Source organism: Zootoca vivipara, chromosome 2 (assembly GCF_965207765.1).
Source record: "Zootoca vivipara chromosome 2, rZooViv2.hap1.1, whole genome shotgun sequence".
Lineage (NCBI taxonomy): Eukaryota > Metazoa > Chordata > Lepidosauria > Squamata > Lacertidae > Zootoca > Zootoca vivipara.
Window position 1 is genome coordinate 90,036,714 of NC_142584.1, and position 20,815 is coordinate 90,057,528.

At 42.5% G+C, this 20,815-nt stretch overlaps 1 protein-coding gene across 1 annotated transcript in view; it reads right to left on the minus strand.

Annotated features, from left to right (window-relative positions):
• LOC118080810 (contactin-4) overlaps positions 1 to 20,815 on the minus strand; it is a 514,415-nt gene that overhangs the window by 9,146 nt on the left and 484,454 nt on the right. Inside the window, exons 15-20 of the mRNA XM_035106605.3 lie at positions 17,430 to 17,605; positions 12,581 to 12,701; positions 5,773 to 5,931; positions 5,243 to 5,392; positions 2,992 to 3,062; positions 214 to 448 (exon numbers count right to left, since the gene is read on the minus strand). Coding sequence (XP_034962496.2) covers positions 214 to 448; positions 2,992 to 3,062; positions 5,243 to 5,392; positions 5,773 to 5,931; positions 12,581 to 12,701; positions 17,430 to 17,605 — 912 coding nt within the window. The remainder of the gene's footprint in view (positions 1 to 213; positions 449 to 2,991; positions 3,063 to 5,242; positions 5,393 to 5,772; positions 5,932 to 12,580; positions 12,702 to 17,429; positions 17,606 to 20,815) is intronic.

Here is a 20,815-nt window from a genome sequence, read left to right on the forward strand (position 1 = left end):
GCAACTTAAATGAATGACCTAATTCTTCTTTATACACAATATTACTGTTCATATGATTATTACTAATTTAGAGGAGAATATATTCTAAAGCTGGGTACATGCTTATTTATTATAAGCAGACCTGGACATCAGTAGAATGTGCCAATAATATAGAGATGCCTTCTGTAAATGGCCAGCTTGTCACATGCAATAGATTACTAGGCTGGTCTTTACCTTCATCAGCTGAATAAACAATTGTGACGGGGCTGAAAGAACCTTCTCCTTTGTTGTTGTACACCCCCACTTTGACTTCATATGGAGAAAACGGCGGTAAACTCTCATTCCGGAACACGTATTTGGAGGCGTCGGGAGAAACCACTACCGTCTGCATCCAACTTATTGTACCAACTGGACGGAAGGCAACCACGTAGCCAAACCCACCTCCGTTTTGTAACTCTTCAGGCACTGTCTACAATAAGAAAAGAAATAATGGGAACAGCCCGATGTGTAGGATGAATTTACAAAGAGGCACAATAAAAATGGTCTCCAAGAAATTTAACGGATCCATATAGTGCAGTTTGGAAAGACACTCTCTGGCAGAGGAAATTAAACACTCAACTTGAAAAGCATTTTATGTTTCCGTGCTAATTTGTTCCAGCTATCTGATGTGGTTTTTATGGTCTATTTGTGCCTATGAAAACATAACATATTAAAAATAGCATAAGAAGAAGAACCAACTGCAGCCTACATATTATGGACAGCTGATAATCAAAGCTGAAGCATGTAAATGCCATCTCCAAGGCAGCTCTTAGAATCTGAATTTATCTAAATGGACTTAAATCCAAATAAGAACAGAATTACACATCCATCTGGATATTTACTTTCTGTTTTTGCTACCACAGTCTTCACTAATAAACAAGAAGCCACTTTATAAGCTGTGTTTGCCACTTCCTTTAGATCTGAGTCATAAACATGTTATGAGTGAGATGCTCTAATATTTGTGTAGTGGGAAAGGAAATGGGTTTTAACAACTCTGGGGAAATCAGTGTAGGAATGTGGTGTACAAGCATAAAATAAAAGCTTCTTTGCAGAGGTTACAGAGAGTTACTGACTTCTTAAAACTCTGGTGTCACAGTTAAGAAAAGTGTCTGAAATTTTCCAAAACAAAATAAAAAAATTCCTTCCAGCAGCACCTTAAAGACCAACTAAGTTCTTTATTTTGGTATGAGCTTTTGTGTGCATGCACGCTTCTTCTAATGGAAGGAATTTTTTTATTTTGTTTCAACTACGTCAGACCAACATGGCTACCTACCTGTAACTGAAATTTTCCAGTCTTTCCCTTTGTATTCTATAGGAACCACAGTTTTAAATCTACACTGGCACTTTCAGTTGCATGGGATATTGCCAAAACTGGGTGTTCAATTGAATGTTCACAACTTAACAAGCAAAGACTCATAAAAACTACCTCACTTGGCTGTCTGCTATTAACTAATCATGTAAATAGTTAATTAAATCTATAGTATTGTATATACCCAAAGGCCTTCACAATGAACAACAGAGGGCAGAAGCAAGGCATTCCTCTAAAATCACACAACGTGTCTACTTTACAACATAAAATTATAAAATCACAGTGCATTAATATAACTGGAGTGAAGCTTCTTAGCTGGCAGAACCCATTTGAGTTTGAAAACAAACAATTGAAGCATTTATGTATTTCATATCAACCCCCAGTTCCTCTTTTTTAGAGGCAGTAAATGCAATGATTTTAAAGTGGCTCAGATTACTACGTACACCAGAAAGACTCTCCATGACTTTTACCAATGTCCCTCTCTGTTCCCTTGTGTGCTGTTCCTACCTTACCAGATGCAACAAGTTGCTAGTTTTGAAGCAAAAGTGCACGGCCTACTTTAAGTATGCTGTAAACTTCTATGTGGCAGGGAGTGCATGTTGAAGTGTGATGCAGACTAGCAGGCAAATGCTGTCTGATGTCAGAACCAGTCACATCACCACCAGGTCACTGGTGCACATACTGCAATTATCTAGTCTTGCATATTTTGAGCTTTAGCAAGGAAGCCAAAGAAATGAAAAACCGCATTCCAGGGAATATCTGTATTCAGAATGCCACTTAAGCACGTTCTCAAGTTCAGCTGAAACCAAGTTGATTAGCATGTGCTCAAGTGTTATATTTGAATTGGAAGAGCAACATGGCTTTAAAGCTTCATTCTTATGGGTTCTCGCAGAGGGGGAGATTTTTGTGCACCTACAGTCAGATCTTAAAGATCTCTGATTTATACTTCTTGAAAATTATGGGTTATAGTTTAGACACTACATTTTAAAACATTGTTTTTGTAGAAGGCATGGAACAAAACTAATTAATTCCAGGAAGGGTGAACTTCAGCATATTAAGGAACGACACAAGTATTGGAAAACGAATATATTCCCTTCTAGTACATCTCGGAAGCAACGACGTGCTTGTAAAGCAATCCATGCATTTTCCCTTCTGTAAGGATGTGGAAAAGGCAAGTCAGAAATTAGAGTACTTTTCCTGACTGTAACCCACAGGGTCTGTTTGAAATTACTCGGCAGGTAGGGCAAACATGTATATTATGCATGCTTTCTCTTCCAAAAAAAATTATAATTTGGTGAGAATTCACTGTTGGAGAACCCTAACCCATTCCATTCTTCTAAAAGGTTGTCTTATGTTTTACACTGGGAAGAGAGAACAATTCCGAAACCAGTTTGTGTACGTAACAACCGTATGCTGTCTCTTCCCTGCACTTCTCCTTACTTGCCATGTTTCAGCCCTGCATCCCATTCAGAGATCTTCTTTCCCTCTTCAAATTTGGAAGGCGGCAGACAGGAGTGACATATTATTTATAAAAAATAATATGTCCCTTTGCAAAATGCTGCCTGATTCAACACCCTCAAGTCAGTTTCTGGTAGGTTTGGCACAAAAGGGAAACGGTTCATTTCCCTCCCCTTTCTTGCCCCATAAATCCACAGCTCACTTACCTCCCAGGTTATGACCAACTCAGACTTAGTACCACCACCTCCACTGACATTAGCTGGAGTGACTTCAGGAACTGTAGAAAAGGGGAGAAAAGTGACTATTACAAGGTAAGGATAGCTTGTTTGATGTTTATACAGGGAAGATATATCGGTGTCTAACCTTTTAGCAAAGATTTAAAGGAAAAACAATTTCTGAGTTTTCAGGAGAAATTGAAAATACAGTGCTGTACCTTGCTTCTCAAACGTCTTGGGTACTCAAACAACTTGGAACCCAAACACTACAAACCCAGAAGTAAGTGTTCCGGTTTGCAAACTTTTTTTGGAAGCCGAACATGCTCCGGTTTGAGTGTTACACTTCTGTTCTGAGTGTTCCATTCTGAGGTCTGTCTGTTTCTGCTATTTGTTTTGTGTTTTTGTGGCTCTTTTTTTGTTCGTTTTTGTGACTGCGTGGAACCCAGTTCAGCTATTGATTGATTGTGCAACTGCAGTACATTGTTTATTGCTTTCATTTTATGGATCAATGGTCTCATTAGATAGTAAAATTCATGTTGAATTGCTGTTTTAGGGGTTGTTTTTAAAAGTCTGGAATGGATTAATCCGTTCTGCATTACTTTCTATGGAAAAGTGTGCCTTGGTTTTGGAACACTTTGGTTTTGGAACGGATTTCCGGAACGGATTAAGTTTGAGAACCAAGGTTCCACTGTATTTTTTTAGATAACCTCCCCCCCCCATTTTTTCCATTTTTAAAAATAATTTTGCACCTTTAATAAGATGAGTTTGCCATCTTTATGTAACATTTCATTTATGTGTTGTGTCACTCGTAACTATTCTGTCACTGAGATTTCAAAGCAAATTTCTTTTGGAAGTACCATTTTATAAAATGGTGAGGGGAGGGAATTCTAAATATCTCAATGTCTATGTCGCAATGTAAAAGAGAAGCATTAATCAGAATATTGATTAAAATGCTTTGCAGCAGGTTTTTTATGATGCACGTAATACATAATTTTGAAAATGAGATGGCCAAACAGCATATTTATGAGCCAATTACCTGATGCAAATAGTTTTTAAAATTATTTCCCCTATAACACATTTCATTTATTTATAATCATGAAACTGATTGCTGCTAACTTAGGCCTACAGCTTTTGGTAAATATGCAAGCAGACAATAAGGCTGAGTCAACAGTAGCTAATTTAATGAACTGGATACTTTATATGTCTTTGGCTTCCCTTACAGATATTAGAGAATTTAAGGTCGTACAGGCAACAACTAGTATCTATTTCTTCACATTCAATTCTAAAACAACATTGCAGACATTATTATCCTTTTTTCATGTCAACATTTGTGTGTTTTTTCTACAATCAAGTGGTACCATATATAGCTATTTTCAACCCAAAGTAATACAACAAGTGTAGCATGGGGCATTCCACAGGGACTCTGTTTTGCATTATATTCCATTTGTTACTAGAGTCACCCCAGATTGCTGCACCACATAATAAGGAATATACAATGTTAGCAATAAAACCTTTTATCATTGATTCTAACAAATGATGGCTTTTAATATAACTTAAGAGTCTTTACAGCTCCCAATGAATGGGCAGATTAAATTTTAATTCCATCCAAATGGGTGTATGAAAGGTGTTTTCACAAAAATGAAGCCCTAGCACTTACGTGAGCAACACTCTTTTATTATATGACCACACAGGATCTCATTTATGTCACTGGTGCCTTTTGGCAAACACAACCTTTTTTTAGTCTCACAATAATTGATGCTGATAATAAGTTTAGAGATTTATCTTATACCAACTTAGAGTAATGAATGGTATCTTATTAAGGATGCTGGAAAGTATATCTGTGAGGGGAAAACTATGGTTCCTATGAGTCGTCCCCCCCAAGGGTGCTTTAAAGCTATGGTGCAGATATAAAGCCTCAGTCAGCAAGGCAGTAATGGGGGGGTGATGGAAGTTCTAGTCCAAAACCTCAGGAGGGCCTTCAGTTTGGGAAGGCTGGGATATATGGGCTATGGCACTCCATAAGGTGTCAAAAAGGAAACACTGTCCATACCTCCATGCTTCCTGTTATGAGCATGAGGAGGTGTGGACACAGCCTTAGTAAACTCCTAAAAATAAAGTTTGCTCAATTAAATGCATTGTTCTCTTATGCAGACTATTTTGACCAAGTAAAAGTAGTTATAAAATGGAAGTGTCAAAGACTGGTTGAAATGCCAAATGCAGCATTTCAGCTTCTACTACTTACGAGCCTCTTCTGTTCTTCGTTTCTCCGATGGTTTGCTTGGCTCTCCAATTCCAATAAGGCTGGCGGCAACTACCCGGAATTCATACTCAACCCACGGGTTTAAGCTCACTACTGTTGCCGTAAATGTGTTTCCATCTATGGCGTCAGGCACTAGAGGAGAAAAGCGTAGGTCAAGAATGTAAGAATGCCCAATGGTTACCGAATAATGAAATATTTGGGTTAAAAACAAAATAAAGGGGGGAAAGGACAGAATGTAGACTCTAGAGATAAGCCATTAGTTGGCTGCTCTTTTTTTTCTGTTGGCTAAATTTTGTAATCTCTGCTAATTTTGCTAAATTTGGGGTGAAAAATATTGAGAAAGACATATAGATGTAAATTAGTTAGTGATATGTTCCATTCAGTCACAAGAAAAGAACTGGATCAGACCATTGCTGCTGCTTCCCCATAACCAGAAATCCCATGGGCTCATGGAAAACGGTTAAAGCAAGCTTCAGTGGTCATGTTCTGCATGTTCTAAGATGTCTAGTTACCTGTGTTGACTGCTTGCCATCCCACAGAAAATGGGGTCCTTGCTTGAATAACATACGTTGTAATGGGACTGCGATTATCTGCTCCTGGCCTCCAGGATACCTGAGCTGTAGTGTCTGTGATTTCATCAATTGTCACAGCTTCGGGCGGACCTGGTGGACCTGTTATGAAATACACATAACACAAGTTTCAAATATCCTCAATGAGACACACCCTGCATGTAAAATATCTCACATCAAGTATTAAGAAGTAACAACACTACCTTTCAGCTCAAGCTTTAATAGTTTTCAGTATGCAGAGAAGTCTTTTAAAACAGATTAAACAATGACAACCCTGGGATTCTTTGGACAATATATTTTTAATTTGGACCACTTATAGTTCCCTCCAGCAAGAACGAATTTCCATGATGTGCACTCTTTTTTTCTGAGTTTATTATCACACAGATAATCAAATATTAACCACAGTGGCTAAAGCTACCTATTTTATAGTAGATTAAATACATGCATAGTTGCTTTTGCACATGGAGTCTGCTCTTGGACACTCACTTTTATCTCCTATAGACAGTGAGATGCTGAGTACTTACACATTTTTTTTATAAAAAGCCTTTAGGAAAAATAGCAGATAGGGACCCCAAAATTGCATTTTGCCATAGTTAAAAATATGAGGCTTGTGAGGCAAGGCCTAGAAACTTTACGAGATATCAGCTTCAGGATTATGTTAAATGAATGAATGTAAGTGGAATCCTATGCACATCCACTCTGAAATAATCCTCATTATGTTCAGCACTTGTAATTAAACATTTCAAAAATTGAAATATCATGATTTAGTCACCTATTTTTAATGCCTAACCTTCTAGCACTTGAATTTCCATTCAAACAGTTCAATTAAAAAAAAGTCACAGCCTGCTTTTCAACCCTAGAGTAAATTAAGTCATTTTAAAACCATAATTTGAAATGTATCCATTCCAGTATAACTTTACCCCTCAGCACTCTATGAAATCAGTTCTGAATAAGGTTGTACTGTGTGCCTCCAGCAAGAATACTTAGTAGTCCTTGCTTTCACAGCTGGTCAGTCTTCCTAGATCTGTCAGTTCAAAGTCAGGATGGTGGGTTATTATAGCGTTACCTACCATGATGTACTTTACAAATTACATCTCCCTAATGGTCAGTAGATGGAACAATTGATTAAAAGGAAATATGAGGCACCTCAAACAAACTATACTTTCATTTCAGAGCTTTCTCAATTGAATTCTTACTGAAATCAATTTTGATAAGTTTATCTTGTTCTGCAATGGATTGTCCAACTTATTTACTTACTTACTTACCTACTTACTTGCTTGCTTGCTTGCTTGCTTGCTTACTTACTTAACTGACAGCTAGAACAATATTTCTGAATGATATTGCCAAAATATGATTTTTATCGAACAATCAAGACAACTGTATAACATCTAAAATGGCTGTTTGTGCAGAAACAGCCAGAAACAATCATGAAGTGTTTGTTTGTTTTTTGATCTAAAGCTCTACATTCTGTGATATTCTGTCTGTAATGTCTACATTCTGGCCATAATGGAATTTTCTGTTTTGTATTTTAAGCTCTGCTGCCAGCCTACGTTTAACAGTAGATGTAAAACCTATGGCAGGGGTTCCCAAACTACGGCCCGGGGGCCGGATGCGGCCCAATTGGCCTCCCAATCCGGCCCGTGACGACCCCCGCCGCTCGCCGCTGCCCGCTCTTACGGCGCGCAGCGCGGCGGCGCTCTTCCAGGTCAGAAAAAAGCGCCGAAAATCCTTTGTGCGCATGCGTATGGGCCTCTCCCGACCCAGAAGAGGTCATTTCTGGTGCACTTCCGGGCCGGGGGAGGCCCATACGCATGCACACAAACGATTTCCGGCACTTTTTCCGACCTGGAAGTGCGCCGCCGTGCCCGCAAGCGCCTGTGCGCATGCGCACGGGTGCGCACTCCCCCGCCCTCCAGCCCGCCGCGCGATCGGCACGGTGGGAACCGGCCCAAAGCCTGGTAAGTCTGGGGACCCCTGACCTATGGTTTAAAATAAAAAATGGACTGAGACCGAAGTCCTAAACACACTTACACAGCCACACTTATTTATGAGCACACATGTGGAAGATTGTGCTGTGAGGATGCAGTCTTCACACACCTAGGAGCAAGCCCAAATAAACACGTATAGGATTGCACTGTTTTGACTTTGCTATTTTTAAACCCTACTATTATTAAAGGTTAGAAATGGGGTGTAAAACACCCACCTGAAGACAGAACCAAGAACCTTGGAGGCCACATTAAAATCCTGTCTTTTGTGGCTTTCTAACTGATCCTGCTTTAAAATTTTCTAAGCTAGACAGTGGCTCATCTTTAGTGTATATGGCAGTGAAGATTTTCGAATTGTTAAAATGGAACATCTGCAGTAGAGTTCACCAGCCAAGTGCCCATGTAGGCTTACATTGGTGTCCCTGGACATGCCCCGCCCCAAACTCTGAGCTTTCATTTCTTTCTATTCCTCATAGAAAAGAAAGGAAGCAAAATGTACATGCACCATTGCAAATAATTTCTGTGAAATGAGCCACCTTGGCTGCTTCCACCTGTCATTGTTTCTGGACAGAGCTGTGATTGGTAAGTGAGTTGTTTACACACCAGACACACTCTGGGGTCCTAAAGAGGTGCAATTTTCATCTCCCCTTTAGTGCACTTTTCCTGCTCTTGTCTTATTTTCTAGTCTTTAGAGTCTCTGCAGCTTGTCCTTCATTTTCCCCTAGTAATCAGGATACATCTATCCTGTGCTTGGGTACTATACAATATATGTGGGAGATGTTAAATAACAGCAACTCCCTCTAAAAAGAAATGCAAAAACCTTGCAAGGAGGCTTAGTCCAATATGACATATCATGGATGCATTAGTTGAGATTCCAGAGGAGGAGGAGGAGTTTGGACTTGCTATCCTGCCTTTCACTCCCCTTAAGACAGGCATCCCCAAACTGCGGCCCTCCAGATGTTTTGGCCTACAACTCCCATGATCCCTAGCTAAGAGGACCAGTGGTCAGGGATGATGGGAATTGTAGTCCAAAACATCTGGAGGGCCAAAGTTTGGGGGTGCCTGCCTTAAGGAGTCTCAAAGCGGCTAACAATCTCCTTTCCTTTCCTCCCCCACAACAAACACTCTGTGAGGTGAGTGAGGCCAAGAGACTTCAGAGAAGTGTGACTAGCCCAAGGTCACCCAGCAGCTGCATGTGGAGGAGCAAGGACATGAACCTGGTTCCCCAGATTACAAGTCCACTGCTCTTAACCACTACACCATGCTGGCATTGCAGGGTGTTGGATGAGAAGACCTTCGGGATCCCTTCTGACTCTACAGTTCTATGATTCTTATGTCCTTCCTTTCAAAGAGTTTTGCACTCTGCTACAAAGGGCTCTGTAAAGTTCCTCTGGTGGTTGCATTTCATAGGTGGTAAACATGTACATCTCACCTTTTGGGTTCAGTACAGTTGTACCTTGGTTTTCGAACGCCTTGTGACATTTTGGCTCCCATACGCTGCAAACCCAAAAATGAGTGTTCCCGATTTGCAAACTTTTTGGAAGCCGAACGCCTGACGCGGCTTCCGATTGAGTGTAGGAAGCTCCTGCAGCCAATCAGAAGCCGCACCTTGGTTTCTGAACGTTTTCGGAAGTTGAACGGACTTCCGGAACGGATTCCATTCGAGAACCAAGACACGACTGTACTAGTTTTAAGGGATAAAAGTTGTAACTCTCCTTCTCAAGGAGCCATACAGATAGAGTCTGATACTTCCAAGTTCTCCTATATTTGGGAATGCAACGTTGATCATAACAGTTTTGCCAAGTTCTGTCCTGAAAGTGGTTTCTGGCATCCCAAGAGGAGTGTCCACAGATGTGCTCTCCCACACGGCTTCATGGTGAGAGAAGCCCCACCTGCTTGACCAAGCAAAAGCTCTTCCCCCAGGTTTGGAGATACCTGCTAAAATATTCTGCTTTGACATACATAAAATGTTTTACTAGTTATTTTTTTTAAAAAAAATGGGGTACAATCCTATCACCAGAATCCAAAAGACAGGTTGTTAGAGAGATGAAGCCGAAGGTCATATACGCTTGTGCTACCTTAAAACCTAGCTGATTTATTTGGAGGTGAGTTTCTATTGGCAACAACCCAAGAAATTCAGAAAACATGCTAAGCCAAAGTGGAGAGTGATTAAAAGTATCACAGATCTCTTAGTTTTTGTCAACTGTCATGTCTTTCAGTCAAATTCAACGATGTAGTGACAGTAATAATTTTAAGTGTAGCAGAAACAGAATCATAGCTATAACTAGTCCCCCCCCCCCTGTTCAAGTCAAGTTCTAAGAGTATTTGACTAGACAGGCCATGTGCCTTTCCATAACTAGCTGTTATCAGAAGGTGATGTAAAAGCTTGAGTTACTGCTCTTTTCTCCTCTCCAGCAGATGGTGCAATGTGCAAAGAAAATTCCTTTTGGAAGAAGGAGGGGTGTGGGGGGGAAGGAAATTCAAAATGCAGGAATAAAGTCATTAGCTGAATTTGCAGGCTCCTTGCAATATATTCTCCTCTAACAGACTCCTAGCAAAATTTAAGATTATTCCCTACAAAATGATGCATATACTTTCGGTTAAGAACCTCAAGTATTACGGATTTTAAATATTTAGCAGCCTAATGTATTGGTATTTAAACTGCTCATTGGGCCTCGTCCTCATTAAATGGAGTGTGCATTTAGTGCAGCAACAATATATCTTGCTCCCATGAGGGAACAGCTGATAAACCACTGCTGTCTTCTTAAATGGACAATGATCACGTTTCCTATTCTCTCTCCTGGCAAGAGGAAGATGGCTTCTTCTCTGAATTTCAAGAGGTTTATGTACGGACCACAGCGTTCATATTCAGAAGCACAACACACTTGATCAAAAGCATCAGATAATTAAGGATGACATAGGCAACTTGAATCTATATAAGGTAGTGAGCTGAGAATAAACTGAGCGAACTTTCCTTGCTTAAATGGCTCAATAGGGCCATCATAATGTATTGTAAAACTAGTCCTTTCTTCGATATAGGTGGGATCCTCAGGCAACCTGCTATTCCAACGACACCTAAAGTGAATGTGCTTCAGCCAGGGGTATCCCAAATCACTCCCTGGTCCCAAACTGTTTTCAGGACTCTCTCATGCCATATGAGCTTGCCTGTGCAGAGGCTCCTTTATCTGATTCCTTGCGATCTAGAGTATGCTGTATTTTGGGGGGGGGGGGGAGAGACACCGCTTTCTTGGTTGTGATGCCTGAGCTGTGGAACACCAAACAATCCTGCTTAACTATTTCACTCTGTTTGCCCTGCAGCAGGGAGTGTGTGACTTTTTTTGATAGTAACTTGGTCTGTGCTGAATTAAATCCCCTCTGGATTTTGCCTTGCTCTTCTGTTAGCATTCTGTCTCTTGCTTTATACAGTAGGTGGGGCGGGGGGGGGGAGCTCTTGCTTGTAAGCCTAAGTCATGGGTAGGCAAACTAAGGCCCGTGGGCCGGATCAGGCCCAATTGCCTTCTGGATGTGGCCCGCGGACAGTCCGGGAATCGCCGTGTGGATCGCCAGCACACACATTCTTTCCTTCTCCCTCACACGGTGGTGGCAGCTCCCCCTCCCCCCTCCCGGCTTCTCCCTGCCCTGCCTACAGGAGGAAGGGGACTGGGCTTTGTTTGTGCCAGCATCAGCAGCACTCAAGAGGCCACCATTTTAAACAGCCCCTCTCTGGAGCCCTTTTGTGCACCACTCATCATCCCACCGCTGCCAGCCCCTGCCACTTGCAAGACACAGGTAAGCAGCCACCGGGGCTCGTGGTGCTCTTGCATCATCCCCCCCCCCCAAATATAGTCCAGCCCCCCACAAGGTCTGAGGGACAGTGGACCAGCCTCCTGCTGAAAAAGTCTGCTGACCCCTGGCCTAAGTGGGCCTGTGAGCTTATCAGCCAAGGTGCAACTGCCCGCCCTACACCTGACATCTGACGTGGAGTAGGAAAAGACATGGCTCTACCAAAATGTGGGTTCATTGAGCCTTTGAAAGAGGTACCATAGCTATCGGTGTTGCAAAGGCAGGGGGCTTTGCCAGCCCTTCCAGTTGGCTGATTGAAAGCACTATGCTGTTGTCCTCATTGTTTGATTTAAATTTGTATGGGCAAAGGAAAATGACTTACACTGAGCATTACTGTGACATAAAGCAGCAGACAGGTGTATGGCTCTGCCCAGCTATCAAGGCTGGCCTCGTGGGATGAGGTGGCCCAACTGAGTGACCCACTGAGTGACCCATCTTGCTCAACTGAGTGACCCACTGAAGTGCCACAGGAAGGTAGTATGTGCCTATGCAACTTTGTAAAAGGGCAAAACTTGCAAGCAAATTGTCACTGCCTGACTAGCTGAAATGCCATGAGGTGAAACTCTGTTCACACCAAGGGTTATAGGGAATCGGGACATGCACAAGCCCTCAGGGTTTTCAGCGAAGTACATTCTCACATAAAAAGCTGCCTCCGCGCACATCCAAATTCAGCAAATTAACATCGCCATCAACATTTCAAACAACGAAATAAATAATTAGTGCATGTTGTTACCATTTAAGGTTCGATAGACGATAAACCCCCCCCCCCCAATATTTTGTACCAAATAATCAGTGGTACTTCATAGGCTGCTAGTTATCGAGCGTAGTAAACTCTCTCAAGCTGTGCTTTATGTTATTAATCCATAGCAGCGGTTGCTGGGAACAGTAGTTTTACTACAACAACGGCAACAAAATTCAAATACCTCTTACAATCAGGTCTGCAGCAGCTGATAGCTTGTCCACACTTGTTTGCACCATGCAGACGTACTTTCCAGCGTGATTCAGCTGGATGCTTCTGATCATCAAATCACCAGCTGAATCCTGCTGATAAAGTAAGGGAAAGTGGTTACAATTACTTTTTAATGAGCTCTAAACATCATTATCACATGAAGGACAACTGTGGCTAATGGATTTATTCTACATCAGCTGATGAAAATGCTCATAATGCAATCCATAGCCTATTTAATATATGTGAGCTTTCCTTGAAGATAAGAGCTGAAAGTATGGTTGCCTATAAGGGACACAGGAGCTTCGGGTCAGTCAAATTGTTACCGCAAATGTGATTTGATGGGGGGGAGGGAGGTGGATGGTGGGCTGTGCTCTGCCACACTCCAGACATCCAGTTTATAGCCTTCATTGCTATTCAGATGTCTGTATTCCTCCTACATCCATTTAACAAGTGAGCACCAGCCCAAATTGGAACGCATTTGTTAACAGCTTCCAGAGTCTTTGTGCCGCAGCCAGCATTTCGATTGCCTGGCTTTTGTATTAAAAGGTCATGAGGACAGTGCTCTCTGAGGACATTTGCATCACCTAGCACGAAAGGATAATTTGTTTTTCAAAATGCCAAATGCTCATGTATGATTAGCAGTTGCAGGTAACTAATTATGGTTCTGCATGATTGTGTGACTCCAAAAACACACACACACCCAAACACATTTTCTCTGTCCACCAGGCACAGTGCTTAACAAGTTAGAAACCTAAGCATAAGATTGCAGTTGCAGCCTTTTAATTGAGAGATATTAATATAGTACATATTTTGGGGTTTGGGGATACAATTATGTGTAATTGCAAGCCACAGCTGTTGTCGCCGCTGCTATGCCCCCTGCAGGGCAGAAGTTTTAAATGATTTATTTTATCTTCCACAGCTTTTCGCATTTCAGCACCTGTCTTCAAGGGACTGCAGCTAATATTTGCAACTGCAATTTCATCTTCTGTTTGTAGAATGAAAACCAGTATGGTTCAGAGTTTACCTTGGATCTGGGACGGCTGGGTCCAGGTAGCACCTGCTTAACAGGGCAGCCTTGGGCAGATTACTAGCGCTTGGTCTCAGCTCATCTTAAAATAGCTGATGACCATTTTACATGAGGTTAAAAAAAAATAAAGGCAGAGGATAAAGCATTTTGAAAACAAAAATGCTTTATAAGTACCAGCAACAGTGACTACTGTTCAAATGGCTTTAAAATGAAATAGCATAATTTTCCATGTATAAGACTAGGATTTTTTTTACTAAATATAATGTTAAAAAGAGGCATAGCTGTCAACTTTCAGATTTGAAAATAAGGGATCAGCAGCCTCACCCGTCCCAGAGACAGTCTACAGTATATCTAACAATCTAGGATAGCAGTGGGAAACGGCGCTGGAATAAGGGAATTTCCAGCAAAAAAAGGGAAGGCTGACAGCTGTGGCTTGGAATAAGGGAGTTTCCCGCAAAAAAAAGGAGGGTTGAAAGCTATGAAAACAGGGGGGCGTAGTCTTATACACGGGCAATCTCCCCCCATTTTCTTAATTTTGAGTCCCCCAAAATTTTGAGTCTTATACACGGGGGTGTATACACAGAAAAATAACATATATGTTTAAAAAGCCTTGACTACAAGTGGGAGCCGGCAGATCTGTCAATATCAATTTCTTTCAGTTTTCTCAATCTCAAATTCAGGATTTTTAAATCCTCATGAAAGTTCGTCTTCAATTTTTCATTCTATACCTATTTTTTCCCCCAAAGCATTTCCCCCTAATATAATACATCTTCTCATGCTATTTCACAATTCACTAATATGTGCATTTTAATGTATTCTCTACCCTGGTATATGCATTTTTTGTTTTTGCATTACTTGCCAGGAAAATGAACTGCAAAATTGAAAGAAGTGCAGATTTCAAAGGAATGCTCTGTTTTGGTCCATGTACTTTTTCAGAAAGTATGAATTGGGTAGATTTGCCCTTAATTGAGAACTGAACCAAATTTCTCCCCATACCTAAATACAAGCTACTGAAGCCAAGCAAAAAAAGCCTGCTGTACTCCAGCTGTGTCACACTAATTTTCCATCTATATGTGTATGCATCTTAGCATGTAGACAGAATAGAAATTCGTTTGGATATAATGCTAAACCATAGTTTACTGCCACATGCCTGTGTCTTAACAAGCCTCAGGCTCATGTTTCCTCACCTCTTCTCTTCTGATGGAGTTGTAAGGAGATCAAAAGCTTTCACTTACCTTTTTAAACAAACCAGTTTCTTATTATGTTTCAAATTCAAGGAACTCTGGTTAGTTTAAACTTGTTTGAGAACAAACAGCGGTCACAAACCAAGGTTTGATCACAGCTTTCCCCCCCTCAGGAACCATAGTTCCCCTAAATCCAGACGTAATGAAGAATTCTGATTAGTTTTAAACAGGAAGTGGGGGCTTCTCATCTCATGCTTATGCCAGAGAAGAGGCATGGGAGGAAGCATACAAGCCAGAGGCTTGGTGTCACTCTTGCATGTAGTGCTAAAACTAGGAGAAACTCAAACAGCATTGCATAAATGCAGGATGGATTAGACAGTGGCTATGATCCAAAGAGCTGCTCATGAAAGGGGCTTGCACCAGCCAAGTGGAAATAGTTTTCTCCCATTTCACCAGCTGTCTCCTACATCGTATCATAAGCTGTGTTTGAAGTTCCCTTTGATTATAAAGCAGTTTGCCATACATAGGGAGAACAGGGAGGGGGCTGCTGTTTGGTAAGTCTAAGGGCTCCTTGTGATCATGAACAGTACTAGTTCTACAGCTCTTTGGATTCTGGTTCAAGTTTCCAAAATGTTTCTGAAGCTTGATTCCCTTAACAGCCAGGGATAAGGGCTGATTATGAGGATGGTTTAGTTTAGAAGATGCTGTAGCTGCTGCTTGGATCATCTCTGGAACCCAAAGCATGGCTGAAAGTATGCATACACTAGACAACTGCAGCAGAAGAAGGGATAAAAAAGAGCCTGATTATGTGGGCAGGATTTATTGCAAGGCTGTAGGTAAGTTTCTGGGCTCTGGTGAGAAGGGTAGAGACAAAGTCATGTGCAGCCTCATAGCTCCTTACGATGCCATCAGAGCTGTACATTCCCATACAGGAGCCACTTGCATTATATGTAGTATAGAACCCACCCATTCTTATTTCAGCTTCAAAGAGCAGCTTGCTGTCTCTGCCATTTTGGATTTTGGTAACACATATCCTAAATATAAGCTGATCTCCATTATATAGAAAAGGTGGCAATCTGCCTCTCAGACACCATCTGTGGCTTCCTGCTTAGCAGTAATGGGTGGTATGCAAATAAGTATTACTCAGAGTAGATCTGCCGAAATTAACTTGACCTAACATATTTGTGTTCATTAATTTCAGTGGGTCCACTTCCGTGTAGAGCTTAGTTGAATGTCATCCCACTATCTTTTTTTTAAACTGTGAAGGGTGGTGACAAATAATGCAAATAAGGATGGTGACAAATAATGCAAACTACTGGCAAATGCTTAAGACCTAACTTCACATTTGTTTCTATGTCAGTGCAAAGTTGAACATTTGCCATGATTTGCTAATGATCTGTAGCTTCTGAAAAGCAGAGAATTCTGAGAAATTACTCTTTGGACAATGCAATTGAGGAGATACAAAGATTACCACACTAGCAAGACAATAGAAAACAATTAGGCTGCAATCCTATCCCCAATTGCCTTGATGTCATTGGTGGGTGCAGGACCAGGTAGGTTGTATTTAATATCCTTTCTGCCAGCTTTAGTAGTGCAGAGGAGTACTGGTGATGGTGGGGTTTCACTGCAGCAGATGCCCCCAGCTCCATCTTAAACGGTAGTAAGCTACTGCTTTCAGTCCTCCAGCAGTCAGGACAAAGGCCCTCAAACAAGCCATTTTGAAGTAGTGCAGCAGGAACCTGGCATCTGCTTGATGCTAAGCTCCATGGATCCCATGAGGGTCTAACCCAGGGTTTTCCAAATTGGGTCTCCAGCTGTTTGGGGGCTATAATTCCTATCTTCCCTGGACACTGCTAGCTAGGGATGATGGGAGTTGTAGTCCAAAAACAGCTGGAGACCCAAGTTTAGAAAACACTGGTCTAACCTGTTGGCCTCTGAGCTACACCAGCTTGGAACTGATGGAGCAAAAGAAAAATGGCAATAAGGCACTCCTCCCAACTCACTGGTGGCAGAAGCTGGCAGGGTTTTGGGTCCAGCAGTGTCCCAGTCTTCCCATGTCCCTCATTAGGAGTGGTCAGTTAAACATGGGTTTGTTTTTACAACAGGTATATCTATTCAGTGCACAGATTCACACTGATATTCTTAAAGAGTACTGTTTTACACCTGCAGCAAAGTACTTCTGTTCTGATTGCACTGTCAGCTCAAAGGAGAGTGAACTAAACTGGCACTGTAGACAGTACAGAAATGAAGCATTTCATTGCTGGAGTTATTATGTTGCATACTATTACAGTTTGAGAGTGTAGGTGCGTATGCATCCAGCGTTGGAAGCTGACAGAGGCTGCATGCATACTATACCTTAAAAAAACATTCAAAGAACATTTCCCACAGTCAAGGAATTCTGGGGAATGTAGTTTGTTATGGAGTTGCTCGGAACTGTAAATCTGCGAGGGGTAAAATGCAGTGCCCAGAATCCTTTGAGGGGACGAAATGTGCTCTGAAGATATAAACACAGCTAGAGTTGTAGGTCTGTCCATAAACATATCTTGCTCATTGCTGAAATTCTCAGCACTCATAAAGAATTGCCTTGGTGGATTACTAATAGTGATACTTACCCCTCCAACTCTTTCAAAGTGATCCCCATCTTTTTCAAAGTCTATCAGGTGTCCATTAAATGACCAAGTAAATAGAATATCTAGCGGGTGATCATGAGATACCTGGCAAGGCAGAAGAATACTTTCGCCAGCGGTGACATCCATGCTGTTAGGTGCCACCATAAATCGTGTTGGATCTGCAGGTAATAAAGGGCACCAAAGAAAGTAACTCGCCTGATTTAAAAACAACAGTAACAACAACACACAGAGAGAGATTGCAGCTCTTAAGTGGTCCTTAACTAGAACAGGTTCTATGAGGTTTATATACCTACAGTATGACCAGTAGTAAAAGGTAAAAGACCCCTGGACAGTTGAGTCCACTCAAAGGCAACTATGGGATGCAGGGCTCATCTCACTTCAGGCCGAGGGAGCCGGTGTTTGTCTGCAGACAGCTTTCTGGGTCATGTGGCCAGCAGGACTAAACCACTTCTGGCGCAACGGGACACCGTGATGAGTGCCAGAGTGCACGGAAATGCAATTAACCTTCCCGCCACAGCGGTACCTATTTTTCTACTCACGCTGTTATAGTAATATCAGGTCACTGTACTGTTCTACACTGACAAGTGGAGAATAAACTGAGCTAGTAGTTTGGTTAGTGCAGAGACAAGTTGTCATTACTATTGAAAGTTGCAGCTTGAGTGCATTTATTGCTGTATGGGTTTAAGTGTACCCCAAATTAAAATAATATGGATTGAGTTGTATGCAACATTAGTCTTTACTGAAGTTCATGAATATGGCTAACTTAGGTCCATTAGTTTCAATGTGTCTGTTCTGACTATAGCTTAGTTGGATTCAACTTACTGTGTTCTTTCTTAAAATCTCCAGTTTAAATACAGGTGGTTATTTTGATTTTAGTGTATTTCTCTTTCTTTCTTTCTTTCTTTCTTTCTTTTCTTTTCTTTTCTTTTTTTTAAAAACCAAACCAAATGTGTCAACTTATAAAATCAGCAAACAGGATAATCCAGAAAGGCAGTTATGCTCATACAAATAAAAAACATGCTACAGAACCATACAGAGTAAAGGTATATCTATCCAGATTAAGCACTTTTGTATCCCATTGTTTTCAGTGGAAAGCTAAGCATGGACCAACGGTCACGTAGTCCAACCCCTGCAATGCAGGAATCTCAACTAAAACGTCCATGACAGATGGCCATCCAAGCAACCTCCAATGAAAGAGAGTCCATTCCACAATCAAACAGCTCTTACTGTCAGAAAGTTCTTCCTGATGTTGAGTCAGAATCTCCTTTTTTGTAACAGGGATCCATTGGTTCGGGTCCTATCCTCTGGAGCAGGAGAAAACAAGCTTGCTCCATTTTTCATGTTACAGCTGTTTAGATATTTGAAGATGGCTATCATATCTCCTCTCAGTCTTCTCTTATCCAGGCCAAACATACCCAACTCTCTCAACCGTTCCTTCTAAGGCTTGGTTTCCAGACCCTTGATCATCTTGTTCACCCTCCCCTGAAGCTAAGTAGGTGTTGAGCAATTCTGCCTTTTCCCTGTCGCCCAATAGCACCTCTCCATTTTCACTTGCCCAATAATAATAATAATAATAATTTATTATTTATACCCCGCCCATCTGGCCGGGTTCCCCCAGCCACTCTGGGCGGCTTCCAAAAAACAGAAATTCTAAAATACAGAAATCCATCAAACATTAAAAGCTTCCCTAAACAGGGCTGCCTTGAGATGCCTTCTAAAGGTCTGGTAATTGTTCTCTTTGACCTCTAGTGGGAGGGCATTCCACAGGGTGGGTGCCACTACCGAGAAGGCCCTCTGCCTGGTTCCTTGTAACTTGGCTTCTCGTAATGAGGGAACCGCCAGAAGGCCCTCGGAGCTGGACCTCAGTGTCCGGGCAGAACGATGGGGGTGGAGACGCTCCTTCAGGTATACCGGACCGAAGCCGTTTAGGGCTTTAAAGGTCAACACCAACACTTTGAATTGTGCTCGGAAACGTACTGGGAGCCAATGTAGGTCTTTTAGGACCGGTGTTATGTGATCTCGGCGGCCGCTCCCAGTCACCAGTCTAGCTGCCGCATTCTGGATTAGTTGTAGTTTCCGGGTCACCTTCAAAGGTAGCCCCACGTAGAGCGCATTGCAGTAGTCCAAGCGAGAGATAACTAGAGCATGCACCACTCTGGAGAGACAGTCACTGGGCAGGTAGGGACTCAGCCTGCGTACTAGATGGAGCTGATAAACAGCTGCCCTGGACACGGAGTTGACCTGTGCCTCCATGGACAGCTGTGAGTCTAAAATGACTCCCAGGCTGCGCACCTGGTCTTTCAGGGGCACAGTTACCCCATTCAGGACCAGGGAGTCCTCCACACCCGCCCGCCTCCTGTCCCCCACAAACAGTACTTCTGTCTTGTCAGGATTCAATCTCAATCTGTTAGCCGCCATCCATCCTCCAACCGCCTCCAAGCACTCACACAGGACCTTCACCGCCTTCACTGGTTCTGATTTAAAAGAGAGGTAGAGCTGGGTATCATCAGCATACTGATGGACACCCAGCCCAAACCCCCTGATGATCTCTCCCAGCGGCTGCATATAGATGTTAAAAAGCATGGGGGAGAGGACAGAACCCTGAGGCACCCCACAAGTGAGCGCCCAGGGGTCTGAACACTCATCCCCCACCACCACTTTCTGAACACGGCCCAGGAGGAAGGAGCGGAACCACTGCATGACAGTGCCCCCAGCTCCCAAGCCCTCTAGACGGTCCAGAAGGATGTTATGGTCGATGGTGTCAAAAGCCGCTGAGAGATCCAGCAGAACAAGGAAACAGCTCTTACCTTTGTCCCTAGCCCGCCGGAGATCATCGACCAGTGCGACCAAGGCAGTTTCAGTCCCATGATGAGGCCTGAATCCTGACTGGAAGGGATCCAAATGGTCCGCTTCTTCCAGGCGTGCCTGGAGTTGTTGCGCAACCACTCGCTCAATCACCTTGCCCAAGAATGGAAGATTTGAGACTGGGCGATAGTTGGCCATATTGGCCGGATTTAAAGATGGTTTTTTAAGAAGCGGTTTAATAACCGCCTCTTTCAGCGGGTCTGGGAAGGCTCCCTCATGGAGAGAAGCATTTACCAACCCGCGAAGCCCATCGCCCAGCCCTTCCTGGCTAGCTTTTATAAGCCAGGATGGACAAGGATCAAGGAGACAGGTGGTTGGTTTCATTCGTCTAAGCAGCCTGTCCACATCCTCGGAGGTAACAGATTGAAATTGATCCCACAAAACTTGACTAGACAGGACTCTAGCACTCCCCCGCCCCGGCCCTGCTCCCACGGTGGAGTCTACCTCTTCCCGAATCTGAGCGACTTTATCTGCAAAAAAAATCATTGCAGGAGATCATGTGG